This window comes from Pangasianodon hypophthalmus, chromosome 7 (assembly GCF_027358585.1).
Source record: "Pangasianodon hypophthalmus isolate fPanHyp1 chromosome 7, fPanHyp1.pri, whole genome shotgun sequence".
In the NCBI taxonomy this organism is placed as follows: Eukaryota; Metazoa; Chordata; class Actinopteri; order Siluriformes; family Pangasiidae; genus Pangasianodon; species Pangasianodon hypophthalmus.
In genome coordinates this window covers 11,519,181-11,538,522 of record NC_069716.1, presented here as the reverse complement: position 1 = coordinate 11,538,522, position 19,342 = coordinate 11,519,181, and the positions used below count along the sequence as shown (strand labels likewise).

Genomic DNA, 19,342 nt, shown 5'->3' with positions numbered 1-19,342 from the left:
CCTGCCAGAGCTTTTCACAATATATTTTCTGTTTACGTTTCCTTATTATCCTATCAGCACGATTGCACAAATCTTTACATGGTGGTTCATGTAGTGTCATGGAATGTTCACGGATTAAACACCTTGATAAAACACTAAATGTCTAGAATTTCTTAAAAAATGTCTTAATTACTTAAGATGTTCACAGATTCCAAAATAGATCTTATAAATACATGTCATATTCTTCAACAACTAATAGAGCTAAATCTGATCTAATCATAATTCGCGAGAAGATTTTGCACAAAACTTGTGTCTTCTGGAGGTGATGACGCGGGGAGACTTACATATGTAAATACAATAATTAACAATGAGTTAACAAAATGAGTTGTGTTTATTGCCCTAACATCTATGACCCTAAGATTTTTAGTAAAATGTGTAACACTTTACTAAACTTTTCAAAACATTTACTCTTGGTCTGTAGGATCAACACATTTACCACTGAGTTCCTCGATTCTTTTACACTTTCTACTTTCTAATTCTTCTCCTCTTGACATAACACATACTCCCAGATAGACTACATATTTGTTTTTCCTTATTTAAATAATTTCATAACATCTACTGAAATTCTCCCAAATATTATCTCTGACCACACCCCAGTTTTGTATAGTCTTCAATTTCAACAATCCTCAAGCAAACAGAAACACAGATGTCGCTTCAACACCAGCTTAATCCAGAATGCAGAATTCTCATTCTTGCAACTAATCTTAAAGAATGTAATGTACCCGGAATGCATACCGTGCTAATGGTCGGGACCCACCCAGTCCTGAATCTGCAGCTAATTCCCTAAACTCCAGCCAATCAGTGCCCAAAATTGCTGGGTGGGACTAACCGCCACCTTCAGACTATGGTTTTGTCCCTTAAAAGTGACTGTGAGAGGCACCATAGGATATATGCGCACATCCTCATGAATACACCACATTATCACCTCCCAAAACCTCTTCAAACAACACCTCTCCAAAGCTTCATCTTGAATGAGGCTTTGGTGGATTAAGGTCTGAACACTGCCTGAATCCACCAAGGCCTGATGTATACCCCCTTGAATACGAACCTCAGCTCTCTGGGACTCCGTGGCACATTGGGAAGGAGCAAAAGGAAAAAAAAAGGTTAGAGTGAGACTGGGATTGGCCCTCACTTCCCGCATGTCGGAGCTTGCCACAGTCGCTGCCATCGTGCCAGTCAGCCCTCTTTACCAGCACTCATGAGGGAAAAGCATGTGCTGGAAGAGGGGCTGCCGAACTCCAGGGAGCCATCAGCAGTGACAGTCTCTTCTTCTGTGGTGCCAGGGTAGGAGGAGTCCTGGATGCAGGCAGAAGGGCTAGCTGTGTCCCTCAGTCCATGCACATGGACAAGTGGCCCTCGGTGGGTTGGACGGTTTCAGCTAGCGAGTCGGGTTGGAGGCATCGGGTCGGAGGCATCGGAAGCACCGACTATGTTCCTCTGGTAGCACAGCCCCCACTATCCTCCTGCCTATCCACACGCCAAGGCAGTACCCTTAACCCTCTGGGGTCTTTTTTTTTTTTTGGGGTCAAATTTTGACATGCCCTGACATTTGTGCTTTTTTTCAGTTGCTTTTGAACATATTAATGGCTAAAGTCTGATAACACTGTAATCAGCACAAACTGGGCTACAATAATATGTGAGCAGCATGTTTATACATGATTGTGTTTTTGAGAAAACAGTGTTTATGCATGTTTGGTGAAAAACTAAAATTTTTAAGTCACTGAAATAAGGCCATAAAACACATACAGAACATTGTTTCACAAGACTTTCGAAAACTGGATCTTGTAGCCTAGAGTTTTTGCATCAAAATTATGTGATAATCATCTTGTTCACTCATTCACAGAAAACAATATACTGATTTAAATTTTCTAAGACACTTTTTGTTTCGGAAGGGCATATGCAAGAGGGCGTGAATGATCATGCATAATAATGTGATTGACACCTGAGAAGACAAAGACCCGCATAATGACCTGCATAATGAGCCTTTCAGTCAGGAATGTGGCTGAGAGGGAAGTGCTATGAAAAAGAATGTGAGGACAAAAGAAATTTATATATATATATATATATATATATATATATATATATATATATATATATATATATATATTGTAGTTTATTTAGAATATAGTAAAAGCCCATATGTCAACATCAGTCTCTGTGTTAACATTAACATTATTGTGATGTTCACTGATTTATACTAATACTAGTACTAATTTATAGAACAAAGAACACAATTACCACATAGCACACATTTTACATGGGCTTTTACTATATTCTAAATAAACTACAATATATATATATATATATATATATATATATATATATATATATAAATTTCTTTTGTCCTCACATTCTTTTTCATAGCACTTCCCTCTCAGCCACATTCCTGACTGAAAGGCTCATTATGCAGGTCATTACAGTAAATAAATCAAATTAACATCTGTATCATCTGTTAAATAGTGAATGCACACTTGCTCTATAAGATTCTGAATGGAGTTGAAAACTGACCAATACCTGCGTCCACTTCCTGTGCGAGATGCAGGTGAAGGCGAGAGTGGTGTATTTACACTCCTAAAAGAATGTTGTAAACAACTGTTAGCATTTATTTTTCACAGTACCTTGGCATATACTTGGCATATACTTGATGAGAAAACAGAATGCCAATAACAAAGAAACAATATTCTAACACTATCAACCACAAAGAATATTACCATATAGGTAATCTTATATATATATATATATATATATATATATATATATATATATATATATATATATATATATAAGGGTTAGCAACATTTTTGAAGGTAATAATAAAAGGCTTACTCGTCAGGAATGATATCCTCCGCTGGGTCCACTCGCTCTTCAAAATGCAAACGCTCATCATCCAAGTCACGCTCTTCCTCTGAGGAGAAAGTAATCTCTTTGTCGGCGGAGTCTCGTAGGCAGGTTGCAAAACTTTCATGAATGGTTCACAGCGGTGCGAAGGCAAGAGTTGGAGGCTTTGCAAGAACCAGTCTGGATGCGGAGTCTTGGAGCAAGCGTGATCTCCTTGTAATGAACTTCTAAAGCTCTTGGTTGATGAGACTTCCTTCAGATGTGGATGGAGACTCTTGCAAAGATGCGTTGGACTCTCTCAAAGATGGATTGGATGAGACTCTTGCAGAGGTGTGTTGGATGAGACTCCTGCAGAGATGTGTTGGATGAGACTCAGAGTTTCCTTTGTGTCAGGGGGTTTTAACCCTTTCCAGTTGGGCTGACCCCAAAGTGTATGCTCCAATCAGCAGGATCTTGGGGCAGGGTGTAAACTGTATTCTCCTCCTCTGACACTAATTAACATTCTGGTCTCTGAGTTATGTGCTTTGCAAACTTTGCACAAGGTTAAGTTACAACTTAGGTCAGGAATTTGATAACATGCATGTAATACATTGTACTCAACTTTACATTATACCAACCCTTAGGAAATTCAATAGTGATCACACACATACCAAACATGACATACCTGCTGTTACACACACGAACACTATGATCCCTGTTAAACGATCAAAAAGCATCATAATGACCTGGTGGCTATAAGCATGATACATATACGGAATGACATTAAAAGAGGCAACAAGTTTCCAACCTATGGTGCATCATCTTAAAAGTCATTGTCCTTACAGGAGATGTAAAGTAGCCTTATGTATTCTGTTAAAGCTGGGTTCTGTGGAATGTGCGAAGGGTGGTGTTCCTGGGGAGAACAAAGGTCTCATTCCATGAGGGTCCTTGGGTGAGTCCCCCCCCGCCTTTCCTGTAGTTATCAGTTTTACCATCGTGTTGGGTGAGCCATCTGGTCTTGGCCAATGGCCTAGATCAATAAGTTTGACAGAGGTTCCTCTTGGCTGAGAGGGTTCGTCCTCTGGTCAGGGATGTCCTGTCAGTTGCTGATTTGTTCACAGGACAGTTGAAATCCAGCAATCAGTAAACAAGCGGTAATTAACTTGGCTCTACAAAGTCCGAAAGCAGGATTCCTATCTTTATGGCTTCTTTGCTTTCCTTGCCTGTTCACTTCAGATCCTACAGCACTGGCAAGCTCAACAGCACCAAAAGGCCACAAAAGTTTTTTTTTTTAATGATCAAGATGGCGCCGTACATGGCAGCCTCAGTTTGTTGTTCCTTGGTACTCGTACTATTTTTGTTTGTTTGTCCTTTCTTAAGCAACTTTTTTCCGATAAGCTTTACAAGAAACAAACTCCTGGACATCAGAAATGGCACACCAAATAACTTCTTGCCGACGTTTGAGCATTCAGACGTTTTACCGGACATTTTAGTCGGAGGAGCTGAGATCCTATACAAGCGCTCCAGGAGACACAAACAAGGGAAGCGCGCTGGTGCGCTCGTGAAATTCCGACAGTGCTAGGGATTCTGACAGCGCAGTTTCTGACAGTGCAGATTCACCAGAATCTCCGCTCCCTAGCAAATAAATCAGATGAACTACAACTCCTCACCCGCACAAACAAGGACTGTTTAAACTCTGCTGTGCTTTGCTTCACGGAAACCTGGCTGAACGGAACCATCTCAGACAGCGCGCTTCATCTAACAGGCTTCCGGCTGTTCAGAGCGGATGGCATCACCGAGTCATCGGGGAAAACGAGAGGCTGTGGATTATGTTTTTATATCAGTGAAGGCTGGTGTACAGATGTGACAGTTTTAAAGATGATGTGCTGCCCAAATTTGGAAGCTCTGTTTATTTACTGTAAGCCTTTTTATTCGCCACGGGAGTTTTCCTCGTTTATTCTGGTGAGTACATTCCTCCTGACGTGTGTGCGCTGGAACTGATGGCCGATCAGATCACACACACAGAGCATCATTACCCGGACTCTTTCTCTTGCATACCACTCTGTCCCCCGAGCAGCTCTGGGACTCTCTGATCACTGATTGGTTCATCTTCTACCGGCCTACAAGCAGAAACTTAAATCTGCTAAGCCTGTAGTAAAAACTGTAAAGAGATGGACTACTGAAGAAGAGCGGGATTTACAAGCCTGCTTCGACTGCACTGATTGGAGTTTCTGTGAGGACGTGTGTTCCCACCAGGACTTATTTAACATTTACCAACGACAAACCTTGGTTCAGTGCAAAACTCAAACAACTTCGCCAGGCCAAAGAGGACACCTACAGAAGTGGGGACAAAGCCTTGTACAAACAGGCCAAATACACAGTGTGGAAAGGCCTGAAAGCCATCACCAGCTACAAGACCCCATACCCTAGCACTGAGGCCAATCAACAACTGGCTGAAGACCTGAATGAGTTCTACAGTAGGTTTGAAAAGCCTGGTCTGACATCCCACTCCCGCTCTGACCGTCTCACAACACAGCCATCAACACCCTCCCCCTCCCTCCCCCCTACTGTTTCTCAGCCTGTACTGAAGATCTGTGAAGATGATGTACGCAAAGTCTTCAGGAAACAGAAGATAAGGAAAGCCAAAGGCCCAGATGGTGTCTCTCCAGCCTGCCTCAAAGCCTGTGCTGTCCAGCTATCATCCATCTTCACATTGATCTTCAACAGATCACTGAAGCTGTGTGAAGTCCACTTCTGCTTCAAACGCTCCACCATCATTCCTGTACCCGAGAAACCAAAAATCACAGGACTAAATGACTACAGACCTGTTGCTTTAACATCTGTGGTCATGAAGTCATTTGAGAGGCTGGTGTTGGCCTACTTGAAGGACATTACTGGACCCTTGCTGGACCCCCTGTAGTTTGCCTACCGAGCAAGCAGGTCTGTGGATGATGGAGTCAATATGGGATTGCACTACATCCTCCAACATCGGGACAAACCAGGGACTTATACAAGGATCCTGTTTGTGGACCGCTTTCATCACCATCATCCCAGATACCCTTCTATATAAACTGACACAGCTCTCTGTACCCACCTCCATCTGTCAGTGGATCACCAGCTTTTTGACAGACAGGCAGCAGCTAGTGAGGCTAGGAAAATTCACATCCAACACCCGCACCATCAGCACTGGAGCTCCTCAGGGCTGCGTTCTCTCCTCACTGCTTTTCTCCCTCTACACAAATGACTGCACCTCTAAAAACTCCTGAAGTTTGCAGATACTACAGTCATCGGTCTCATCCAGGACGGCGATGAGTCTGCTTACAGACAGGAGGTTGAGCAGCTGGCTGTCAGGTGCATCTGTGGACATGATAGTGGACTTCAGGAGAAACCCCCCTGCTCTCCCCCTTCTCACCATCATGTATAGCACTGTGGCTGCAGTGGAGTCATTCAAGTTTGTGTGCACCACCATCTCTCAGGACCTGAAGTGGGACATTCACATTGACTCCATTGTGAAAAAGGCCCAGCAGAGGTTGTTCTTCCTTCGTCAACTGAAAAAGTTCAACCTGCCACAGGCACAGATGACACAGTTTTACTCAGCTGTTATTGAGTCGGTTCTGTGCTCTTCTATAACTGTCTGGTTTGGGTCAGCCAGCAAATCAGTTATAAGAAGACAGACTTCAACTGACTGTTAGGACAGCAGAAAGGATCATTGGTATGCACCTGCCCAACCTTAAGGACTTGTACAACTCCAGAGTGAAGAAACGGGTAGGTAACATCATCACAGACCCCTCTCACCCCGGCCACAACCTGTTTGCACTTCTCCCTTCAGGCAGACGTTACAGATCTCTGTGCACTAGAACATCTAGGCATAAAAACTGTTTTTTCCCCCATGCCATCTCCAGCTTAAACAGCTAACACAGGAATCATTACCTGTGTTCTGTAATTCATTCCTGTAATTCATCCTCCATCTCTAGTTACTGGTTCTTTCTCATGTATTATGTTAATACATATGCATATCTCTTTATTTATACAGCTGTATACAGAGTAAATAATGCACAAATCTGTACATAAATCTTCTGTTCCGGATTCATACACATTATTATTATTATTATTATTTTATTGTTAAGTCTTACTATTTAAATGTTTTCTGTTCTCATGTCAGATATGTATGTATGTATGCATGTGGGTACCAAGGAGCACCTTAAAAAACCACCTTAAAAAACCACAACAAATTCCTTGTGTGTCTGCGCACACACTTGGCGAATAAAGCTAATTCTGATTCTGATTCTGAAAAAACCCTTCACAACATCTAGCCAAGTCAAAAACATTGTGGAGGAGGTAAGTATATCACTGTCAAAGTCTACAATCAAGAGACACCTTCATGAATGTAAATACAGATGGTTTACCCCAAGATGCAAACCACTAGTAACACCCAAGAACCACTAGTAACACCCAGATTAAACTTTGATTTAAGTTCTGATGCAAGATTAACTTGTACCAGAATGATGGGAAGAGAAGAGTATGGAGAAGGAAAGGAAGGGCTCATGATCCAAAGCATGTATTGAAAATAATCCTAATATTTATGATTATTTAGTTTGTCCAATTACTTTTGCGCCTGTGAAAATGGAGAGACTCTGTAAAAAATGGCTGTAATTCCTAAATGGTTAATGCAGTATTTTTGTTAAACCCCTTGAATTAAAGCTGAAAGTCTACACTTCAATCACATCTTGATTGCTTCATTTTTAAATCCATTGTGGTAGTGTATGGGGGCAAAATTACAAAAATTGTGTCACTTTCCAAATACTTCTGGACCTGACTGTATGTGTGCAGTTATGTACAGTGAGAGTAAAAAGTATTTGATCCCTTGCTGATTTTGTTGGTTTTCCCACTAATAAAGACATGATCATTCTATACTTTTAATGGTAGATGTATTCTAACATGGAGAGACAGAATATCAAAACGAAAATCCAGAAAATAACTTTAAAGAATATATATTAATTGATTTGTATTTCACTGAGGGAAATAAGTATTTGATCCCCTAGTATGCATTAGGAGTTCTGGCTTTCACAGACCAGTTAGACACTCCCAATCAACTTGTTACATGAATTGAAGACACCTGTTCTAACTAATCACCTGTATGAAAGACACCTGTTCACAGAATCAGACAATCAGACAGATTCCAAACTCTCCAACATGGGTAAGACCAGAGAACTCTCTCAGGACCTCAGAGACAGGATTGTTGACCTGCACAAATCTGGAATGGGCTACAAAAACATTAGCAAGATGCTGGGTATTAAAGTAACAACCATTGGTGCAATTGTGAGAAAATTTAAGAAGTATAACGTGACCATCAGTAGACCTCGGTCTGGTGCTCCACAGAAGATTTCACCTCATGGGGTGGCAATGATCATGAGAACTGTGAGAAATCGGCCTGCAACCACACAGCGGGAGTTAGTGAATGACCTCAAGGCAGCTGGGACCACAGTCACCAGGAAAACAATTGGCAACACTTTGCGCCGCAATGGATTAAAATCCTGCAGTGCCCGAAAGGTACCCCTGCTTAAGAAGGCACATGTGGAGGCCCGCCTAAAGTATGCCAATGATCACCTCAAAGATGTACAAAGTGATTGGGAGAAGGTTCTGTGGTCAGATGAGACCAAAATTGAACTATTTGGCCTAAACTCTACTCGTCATGTGTGGAGGAAGAAAAATGCTGCCTATGACCCCAGGAACACTGTGCCCACCGTCAAGCATGGAGGTGGAAGCATTATGTTTTGGGGGTGTTTCTCTGCCAAGGGCACAGGGCTACTTCACCGCATCAGTGGGAAGATGGATGGAGCCATGTACCGTGCAGTCCTGAGGGACAACCTCCTCCCCTCTGCCAGGAAGTTGAAAATGGGCCGTGGTTGGGTCCTCCAACATGACAACGACCCGAAGCATACAGCAAAGGCAACAAAGGAGTGGCTCTAGAAGAACCACATTAAGGTCATGGAGTGGCCCAGCCAGTCTCCGGACCTCAATCCAATCGAAAATCTATGGAGGGAGCTGAAGGTCCGAGTTGCCAAGCGACAGCCCACCAACCTTAATGATTTAGAGAGGATCTGCAAAGAAGAGTGGGCCAAAATTCCCCCTGATATGTGTGCTAACCTTGTGGTTAACTACAACAAACATCTGTCCGCTGTGCTTGCAAACAAAAGCTGTGCCACCAAGTATTAAGTGCTTTTGGCTAGAGGGATCAAATACTTATTTCCCTCAATGAAATACAAATCAATTAAAATATATTCTTTAAAGTTATTTTCTGGATTTTCGTTTTGATATTCTGTCTCTCCATGTTAGAATACATCTACCATTAAAAGTATAGAATGATCATCTCTTTATTAGTGGGCAAACCAACAAAATCAGCAAGGGATCAAATACTTTTTACTCTCACTGTATATGTGTAAAATTGTTTTAATTATTAAAAGTGCTTTTTTTTTCCTTTTTCCTCCTCATCTCCTTTATCATTTATACTTTTAATTTATTGTATTTGAACTCAGCAAGGCTCTGGCAGATTGTGTATAGATTGAGTTAATTCTTCTTTATTATGTCTTATAATCAGAAGATTTCCAATGGACATTTCTCAGATGTTGCTTAGATATATGTGAACTGGGTTTGTCTCAAAAGAACAAAAAAATAGTAAAGTACAAGAGTATTTAAAGTAAAAGTCAGAATTTGACATGCGACATATAATAGCCCTTTTTACCACACTGTGTCTACGTACACAGAACTATCCTTACCTCGATCGAGTCTGTCATAATTTCTCCTTCGCATCATGCTTGCCATGATGATGAACACCATGTGCTCGTGTTTGATTTGTTTTTTGTTCTATCACTGCCTCTATCCTGAACAGGTGTTCACTTGTTTTGTGTTAGTCCTTGATAATATTGTCTGTGCCTCTGCGTATTTCTGTATGCCTTATTGCACTGTATGGTGATAAAGTACTGTAAGAGCACTAATGGCCAGTTACTGTAAAAAACTGATCTTACAATAAACTCTTTTGTAATACTGGTGTAGTGGTATGATGGCTAGTGTTCCATTGAATCTTGGATTGCATACTTTTGTCAGTATGTAAATGATATAGATATTTATGCACAACATTGTTATGTTAATGCAAAAATGAGTTTGCATGGCTGGTTGAAAATAAGCATTAAGCTGTGAAGCTACCTGTCTGAAAGAGATTCATTCTTTAACTACTCACCTTTGTTCTGTGGAGGCACACAGGGCCCATTTCTTTCCTCCTTTTAACCACTGTTTGCCATATGTTAAAGCCCCAGACTCTTGACAGCCATTCCCCTAAGTATGAGCCATGCAGAAAAAGAAATGCATGCTTCTGGGCCCTAGGCTCCTTGCTATATTTACTCACTAGTATTATTTTACACTGACATTTTGAATGGTGGCACTAATGAGAGAGACTGAGTTTGCTGCCAGAACTCGATCCAGTAATATCCCACCTAGCATAGTACGTAGTGCAACAATTTAATGACTGTGGTAATGCCAGTAAAACATTCATAAGGCTGTGGGTAGTTACGTTAGGCATTCAGGCCCATGTACAGTCAGGTCCATAAATATTGGGACAGTGACACAATTCTAACATTTTTGGCTCTATACACCACCACAATGGATTTCAAATGAAACGAACAAGATGTGCTTTAACTGCAGACTGTCAGCTTTAATTTGAGGGTATTTACATCCAAATCAGGTGAACGGTGTAGGAATTACAACAGTTTGCATATGTGCCTCCCACTTGTTAAGGGACCAAAAGTGATGGGACAATTGGCTTCTCAGCTGTTCCATGGCCAGGTGTGTGTTATTCCCTCATTATCCCAATTACAATGAGTAGATAAAAGGTCCAGAGTTCATTTCAAGTGTGCTGTTTGCATTTGGAGTCTGTTGCTGTCAACTCTCAAGATGAGATCCAAAGAGCTGTCACTATCAGTGAAGCAAGCCATCATTAGGCTGAAAAAACAAAACAAACCCATCAGTGAGATAGCAAAAACATTAGGCGTGGCCAAAACAACTGTTTGGAACATTCTTAAAAAGAAGGAACACACCGGTGAGCTCAGCAACACCAAAAGACCCTGAAGACCATGGAAAACAACTGTGGTGGATGACCGAAGAATTCTTTCCCTGGTGAAGAAAACACCCTTCACAACAGTTGGCCAGATCAAGAACACTCTCCAGGAGGTAGGTGAATGTGTGTCAAAGTCAACAATCAAGAGAAGACTTCACCAGAGTGAATACAGAGGGTTCACCACAAGATGTAAACCATTGGTGAGCCTCAAAAACAGGAAGGCCAGATTAGAGTTTGCCAAACGACATCTAAAAAAGCCTTCACAGTTCTGGAACAACATCCTATGGACAGATGAGACCAAGATCAACTTGTACCAGAGTGATGGGAAGAGAAGAGTATGGAGAAGGAACGGAACTGCTCATGATCCTAAGCATACCACCTCATCAGTGAAGCATGGTGGTGCTAGTGTCATGGCGTGGGTATGTATGGCTACCAATGGAACTGGTTTTCTTGTATTTATTGATGATGTGACTGCTGACAAAAGCAGCAGGATGAATTCTAAAGTGTTTCGGGCAATATTATCTGCTCATATTCAGCCAAATGCTTCAGAACTCATTGGACGGCGCTTCACAGTGCAGATGGACAATGACCCAAAGCATACTGCAAAAGCAACCAAAGAGTTTTTGAAGGGAAAGAAGTGGACTGTTATGCAATGGCCAAGTCAATCACCTGACCTGAATCCGATTGAGCATGCATTTCACTTGCTGAAGACAAAACTGAAGGGAAAATGCCCCAAGAACAAGCAGGAACTGAAGACAGTTGCAGTAGAGGCCTGGCAGAGCATCACCAGGGATGAAACCCAGCGTCTGGTGATGTCTATGCGTTCCAGACTTCGGGTTGTAATTGACTGCAAAGGATTTGCAACCAAGTATTAAAAAGTGAAAGTTTGATTTATGATTATTATTCTGTCCCATTACTTTTGGTCCCTTAACAAGTGGGAGGCACATATGCAAACTGTTGTAATTCCTACACCGTTCACCTGATTTGGATGTAAATACCCTCAAATTAAAGCTGACAGTCTGCAGTTAAAAAACATCTTGTTCGTTTCATTTGAAATCCATTGTGGTGGTGTATAGAGCCAAAAATGTTAGAATTGTGTCAATGTCCCAATATTTATGGACCTGACTGTATATAGTGTTCCTTTTGTGATGTTTTCCTTTCTCTAGCCACGTCCACTGGGTCTCTGGAAGGTCTGGAGAACCGAGAAGGAGGTGTTTGCAAAACAAGGTCCATGAAAGTCATCATGAAGGTCAGCCAAAGTAAGTGAACACCAAAATTGCATTATCAATAGCGACTCTGTGTCCCTTATATTTCGATAAAGTGCACTGGAAGTCTAACAGCAAATGTACGAGCAATAGCTTGCAAAACAAATATAACGTTTGTAATTTTTATTTTTCAGCTATATTTTGGCATCCCATCATGCTTACATGTTCAAGAAAATATTTACTATGAAAAGTGCTGTTCACATAGATTTAATTGAAATAGGATAAACCACAAACATGAGGCATTTGATTTCTCTCATTTGAAATTTGACAGCAAAAAATTCACACCACTTGTTTGAGAGGTCTGGTGATGAAATAATACAGTGGGAATGGGTAGGGAAATCTGCATACCAGGATTTCTTAATTGCATGTTTGGGGTCTGGTGTGGAAACCTACAAAACAGAAATGTGTGCCCAAGACAGAACGGCTGAATGGGAGCCAGCTGGGGCCCTTGAAATGGATGAGTGATAATGAACGTCATAGTCCTCCTGAGCATGAAAAAAAAATGGCTGTGCCTAACCTAGTAAGACCATTAATTTTCTGCTGTGTTGCTGGAGTCCTCACAGGTAGCTAAACAAGCCATTGTATTCAGAACAGCCACAGCTCAAGAATTCTGAACTTGCACCATTGGAGTACGTGAAAGTCTTAGCAGGTTTATGTGCATTTGATAGAGCTTGCCTCACAATGCATAATGGATAGCTGGAAAAAACAATAAGGAGCAAAGTTCTCCTTGCATGTCACTCAAAACCCAGTTGAGAGACAATTAATGAATATTTATGGCACAGAAGCAGATAACAGAAAAAATAGGGATTTCAAAATGTGGCAATATGACAAAAGCAGACACCTTCAGCAGCTGACGTGCACAATCTCAAGCAGTTCTCGCCCCTCTGAGTAATACCCACAATGACCTGCTATGGGCCAGATACAAAGCACAGTGCTATCAAGATTGATCTTGTTTCTTTAAAATGCAAGGATACCACAGATGACACAAACCGCAATGTAAAGCCTAGAGGAGCCTCGCAATCCTTCACACACACTCCCATGGTCCAAACCCACTCATTCAGAATACTCAGATATGAAGAACAGGAAATGAGGGATGAGATTTGATAGCACAATAAGGGTTCATCAGACTGGGATAACAGTTCTCTTTTTAAACACCCCCTTTACCCCCTGATTCCATGTGAGCACAGCTGGAAGAATCAGAATGTATTTTTGATAGACTTCAAAGCACTATTGTAAGTCGCTCTGGATAAGGGCGTCTGCCAAATGCCATAAATGTAAATGTAAATGGAAGAGTGTGCTTCAGAGGAAGTCAGCCACAACATAGAGGACATGCTGAACCCAGCCGGTAACCACCATCTTACAGCCTGTTTCCCCCTTCTTATTCTGACATTTTTCCAGAAAGACTCTAAGCTACTGCAGTAAATAAGACATATTATTGCCTTTTACCAGCATAAATAATGATTAATATATAAAATAATGATAAAAATCTATCGGATATGAGTGTGCAGTCTTTCCTTGCCCTACACACATTTTTTTGTGTGGCTTGGACATAAGGCACATTCTGCCACATTTGTTCAATGTGCAGGTGTTTGTTCAATGTGCATATTTAAAACAATCTCGTCCTGTAGCCCTGTTGTTGTGATGCATTTCACAAATGTGGGAAGTCAGCCTTTATACAGTCCAGAATGCTGCTTCTCTAGTAGCCAGTGGTTTTATTTAGGAGAGTGGTTCTTGAGAAATTCATAGATATTCATGCAGATGGTATGCTTCATAATGAGGGTACTTGGTCATGTAAAATATAGCAATTTGACATACATCCTGTTATGTGTACAAGATTTAATATACTACAGCAAACAGTAAAGAAGATACATGGTATTCAAATATTTAATTTGTTTTAAAGCAATAATGCCTTAAACATGACATTTTTACAAGTGGTTCTTATAGATACCATTATTTAATTGTCAAGAAAAGAAAGGTGTCTGAAAGTAGGAAATATTTAACAAGAGCTTTTGTTTTTGTTTTCTACCCTAACAAATTCAGCTGATGAGAAGCTGAAATTTTAATATTTGGCCATGTTCTCCATGTAATATGAAAGTGTGTGGGATGCATATTTTATTAGGCTTTTGTTGTTCCTCCCTTTATCTCTCTCACAGACCCCAACATGCCAGTGCCAGACACAGATCAGGCAGAATCCTCTGTACCTGAACCTGATGCTAGTTTAAACCCTGCAAAATCAGACCAGGAAGGACCCCTGGAAGCTGGAAACACTGGTATGACCTTATTATTATCTTAGTATCCTCTGTTAAGTACAACTAGAACCAGAACAAAGAGAAACAAAGATAGAGCCCTGTGCATCTATTAAGGTTAGTCATCAGGGTGGTTTTAGGTGAAATCAGTGGCACCTGTCATCTGCACTTTGGAACAATTTAACAAACAGGTCTTCTTGTCTCCTCGGATTTCAGCACAAGGGGAGTGGTAGCTCATTGCCCATTGGACTTCTGATCAGAAGAGCATGAGTTCAAATCTCACATGTGCTGCCACTGCTGGGCCCTTGAGCAAAGCCCTTAACCCAAGCCCTTAACCCAAGCCCTTAACCCTTAACTGCTCAGTTGTATATGTACATATAAGTCGTATTGGAAAAGAGAGTCTGCCAAATGCCATAAATGAAATCTCAACAGAAACTTGCACAGGGCTGCCTGTTTGTGAGGCTGAGTCCACCCAGGACAATAAATAAATTTGTCCAATAAAAGGATGAAATAAAATCAGATGTGCAGTAAGCCCGTTTCTGCGTTATTCCCACAGAATCCAGATTTTTCCATATTTCAGCATTTTTGTGCTCGTGATTTTGCAAAAGATCAAAATATACAGGTGCATCTGACTGTCATAATCTTTTACATTGTTTTTGAATTGTATTTCAGTCACTACTTACAAGTTTCAAAGCACAGAGTGTTTATCCTGTGGCTGTCCACTTGCAGTTTAATTAATGTAAAAATAAAACATTGGGCTGTTGAATGACCTGAGTATAAAGGCCAATTCACAGGACATAGTTTTCAGTTCAAACAGCGCCTCTGGACACCTGTCAGAATGAGACCCTGTCCATCTTCCAAATTTCAGAAACATAATTTCAAATCACACATTCTTAATTTTTCAAAAGTCTGTGAAATTTTTATGAAACATATTATAAAACAAACTATTAGTCATAATACTGCTTATATTATGTGAGGCAAAATAAACATTTAAACTTAATCAAGCCCACACTCCCTCTGAAAAAGTTGCTTCCTCTTTATTTTGAATCAGAGAGGCTACAGGTGTTAAAAAAAACATGCTTCTCCTAATCATGCTTTTCACAAGCTACTAGGCTAGTGTACTACTAGAGTACTAGCATACTAGTCAGTGCTAATACTATTACATCTGTACCGACAAGCACACACTTTTTTTTACATTTAAATTACAGTGTCTTTTTGATCTTCCATTTTTATAGATACCATCAACCAGGAGAACAAGAATGACAGCATAGAAGGCATATTGGGCTCCAAGATTGCTGTGTTCTTATCTATTGGCGCTGGTTGTGTCATCTTCCTCATCCTCATTGTGCTCCTCATTGTTCTGCTCATCAAAGTGCGCAAGCGTTCACAAAAACCCACGCAGCCACGGCCAACCGCTCTCTCACTCAGCACACTGGCCACCCCCAAGATTGTGGGGAGCAGTGGCTCTGAGCCCAGTGACGTCATCATTCCTTTACGGACCGAGAACAACTACTGCCCGCATTATGAAAAAGTTAGCGAGGGTTATGGGCATCCTGTCTATATAGTGCAGGAGATGCCACCCCAGAGCCCAGCTAACATTTACTACAAGGTGTGATCCTGGAAAAACTAAGATCACATGTTTTTTCTGTTAGACTTCCATTAAAGGAGCTTTTTGCGAGCTGCAGAGTTTTTCTTACCTTAACCTCGGACATGGGAAGATTTTGTAAAATAAGGAGGTGAAGGGAAGTGACCATAAGAGAAACAGTTGAATGTACAGCCTGTATGAAAAGAAGATGATAAAATAGTTTGTTATTGTAGGCTAAAGTTGAACTTTCTACCTGTTTCTTCTTCCTTAGTTTTCATACAAGGTGAACTGGGTAAAGTGCTATTTAGAGTGATCTCAAGTTACATGATATGCTTATTGGCTTAGAACAAAACAAAAAAATTGGTTTCCTGTGCAATACTCAAGAAACAAAGCATCTAGAAACCATACACTGAACCCGAGAACATGTTTTAGATGTTTGTTATTAAATCCTGCTATTTCTGGTCGACCATCTGGTCGTACTTGGAGCCTTTTAAATGCTCAGGTAACGTGGCAGAAGGAGGACATATAAAGGAGAACATATGTTTGCCTTACTATTTTTGATGAAATTCATTGTAAGTGTTGATTTTCAGCTTTGTTTTAGGCATGTTTTTCCCACAATGTAATGTAACAATTCACTTTACAATCCCTGTTGCAAACATGCATACTAAACAATCATTCAACTGTTCTTTTGCATATAGGTAGTAATGATGTTCTTCATCATGAGTTTATGTACACATTTCCAAGTACAACCAGCCTCTGTCCCTTGTATTTTTGACCCCTGTATTTCTTGTGCTCATGTCAAGGCAACCAACAGAAAATCGTGGATTCTGAGCAGCTCAGTGGAACAGGATTAATGATGGGAAACGTACATGCAAGTATTAATGATTTAAATATTACCAATTTTAATTAGCGTTTCAGCAACACACAAGCATGATTCATGACTTAGGAACTAAAATAAAATGTCAACTAACAAATATTTCTGGGATCAAGCAGAATGCTTGTTTGGAAGCTAAGCCTCTGCTCACACATCGAATAGTTAGTTAAAGTAGGAAAAAATGGATATTAGTTCAGGCAGTTCAATAGCACAGGAGCTGGAAGGAAACTTGTGTGTCAAAAGCAAAACTGAACAGACAAAAAATTAAATATCATAGCCTGAAGAAGTGTGGCTTAGATGTGAATACTGGAACAAGAGATGACAGAAACACAGATTATCAGAAATTGTTTTTTTCCAAAATATAAATACAAATAAGTTCCTTTTGGTCATTATGACAGAGGGTGAGCATGTGGTCTTGTGACAATTTAATCATCTCAATACAAGACAATATTGGAGGTTATTTTGTTTTTCTTTTAAGTAAATCATGATCATTTTCAATTTTGAAGGTTACTGTCTGTTTGATAGTAATTTATCAAGAATAAATTTAAATCAAATTTGTCTGGCACAGAATTTGTAAGAGAATATTCAAACATTTCTTTTTATTAAAACAGTTTCTTTTTATTAAAAAAAGTAGGCAGCATAGCAAAGGACGGTCATCCATGTTAAAAGAAAATTAATTTAAAAAATTAATAAATTAATCAATTAGTTGATTTGATTAATTAATAACAATGTAAAGTTAATGAATAAATGAATGGATGAATTAATAAATTATTAAATTATTAATACTGACAAACGATTAACAGTAAAACTTTGACTTCCTTTTGCCCTGTGTTTATCTCCATAGACAATGATTGTAGACATTCTCCTTATATATATATAAAATATATATAAAAAAAAAAGTAAGAAATACAGCATCAGCATCTCTAGGAGAGTGGAAGTAATTTCCATTGTCTTCTGGGAGTATTTCCTTTCTCTTTTACTGTTTTATTTTTAGCTATTGTCTATGTTATTTACAATCTGGCAAAAAAATTACATATTTACTCAATGTACTCAATTTGAGTCAATGTAAATATGTGGATAAACAATAAAAAGAAAATCTAATTTACCTGAGTGCTGTGTAAGCAAAGAATACAGAATTTTTGTAATGATGTTTTTTGTAAATAGTTGTCTCTTTAAATTGCATTTTGTATAAATTCTCTCTTTTCACTTTTCTGAGTGGGACAAAGCTAAAATTTCAGTACTCTATGAGAGACTGATGCACAGCATCCAGACATACCCAAAGTGCCAGACATGTTTTTCCATTTAAGATAGACATTGTTGAACCCAGATACCAAATTATAAATCTAAACCATTCTACTTATGGACATGGAAGATAACCAGAAAAATCATCTCAATATGGTCGCAGCTATGAGCTTGACCATAACCACCATTTATCTCTAACAAGCACTAAGATTAGCACCTAAATTATAGCACTTCATTCTATTTTGGGACACCCATTATTTTATATCACAGGACAGTGCCTTTAACTGTGTGCACGTTAAATTAATCACATGTTTGTTTTCAGGTTGAATATTTACATAGTGAGGTTTGCCTTGCCATGTCTCTGTCATTCTGATAAATCAGAAGGTATGTGAACTTTATGAACTTTACCTCATTTCCCAGCTCTGTCTTTCGGTGGCTTCTGGGAGCAAGAAAGTACATGACATAATGACACCTATATTGCTGAGACAACCTTGACTTCACTTTTGTAGGTCCCTGCTATGAGTGCACACTGTCCAAAAGGTCTCATTATTTGCTTGATGGTGGTCAAGCTAGATGCAAAGACCTGTTAATTATTCAGTCACTTTTGCATAGTCTCCCAACAACAAAATGGAGCTGAAAAATAAGACACTCTAGGGTTTTACATACATCACTTATCATTATTACATAAGGTACCAGGTTCCTCAGGTTTTGCCTAGTATTTCTTTCCCATTTTTAACCAGGAATTCACAGTTCAGAGTTATATGTTGGTGTTTTGCTCAGTATTGTACCATGTGTTAGCCCTCACTTCCCTTCCATGGATGTAGTTGATGTGTGGGTTGTTTAGATTTTTTTCAGGTTTGTGTAGCTTCATGTCAGTGACCCTGGTGAATCTTTTTACTAGATACATTTTGCCTTTACAAAATGGATTGGTTCTCATTACTTGTGGAACTGACAGCTGTGTCATAGTATTATGTTGGGTGTACATGCTTACAAAGCCTGGTTTCCTCTCTTTATATCTCCATGTTGTTTTTGTCACGTACACCACTTTTTTTTCTTTTTCCTATGGTGTAATACAAAACAGTATTTTAAACCTGATAGTGCTTGTGTGACAGAATAAAAAATGTCAAGGTGAATTTTCCATTTTGAATTTTGTCTGTTCATTTT

General features: G+C 39.8%; 1 protein-coding gene and 1 long non-coding RNA gene across 6 annotated transcripts in view; one reads left to right on the top strand and one right to left on the bottom strand.

The window, feature by feature from the left end:
• The window catches only part of LOC128318569 (uncharacterized), a 115,289-nt gene extending 104,271 nt beyond the window's left edge, over nucleotides 1-11,018 (bottom strand). Inside the window, exon 1 of the long non-coding RNA XR_008301963.1 lies at nucleotides 10,094-11,018. This is a non-coding gene — a long non-coding RNA (uncharacterized LOC128318569). The remainder of the gene's footprint in view (nucleotides 1-10,093) is intronic.
• The window catches only part of LOC113542750 (ephrin-B1), a 64,092-nt gene extending 44,776 nt beyond the window's left edge, over nucleotides 1-19,316 (top strand). For all 5 annotated transcript variants that reach the window (XM_026940470.3, XM_026940471.3, XM_053235259.1 and 2 more), the window contains 3 exons: nucleotides 12,133-12,225; nucleotides 14,385-14,501; nucleotides 15,713-19,316. In XM_026940470.3, coding sequence (XP_026796271.1) covers nucleotides 12,133-12,225; nucleotides 14,385-14,501; nucleotides 15,713-16,092 — 590 coding nt within the window. In that variant the 3' untranslated portion in view covers nucleotides 16,093-19,316. The remainder of the gene's footprint in view (nucleotides 1-12,132; nucleotides 12,226-14,384; nucleotides 14,502-15,712) is intronic.
• The last annotated feature ends 26 nt before the right edge of the window (nucleotides 19,317-19,342 follow it).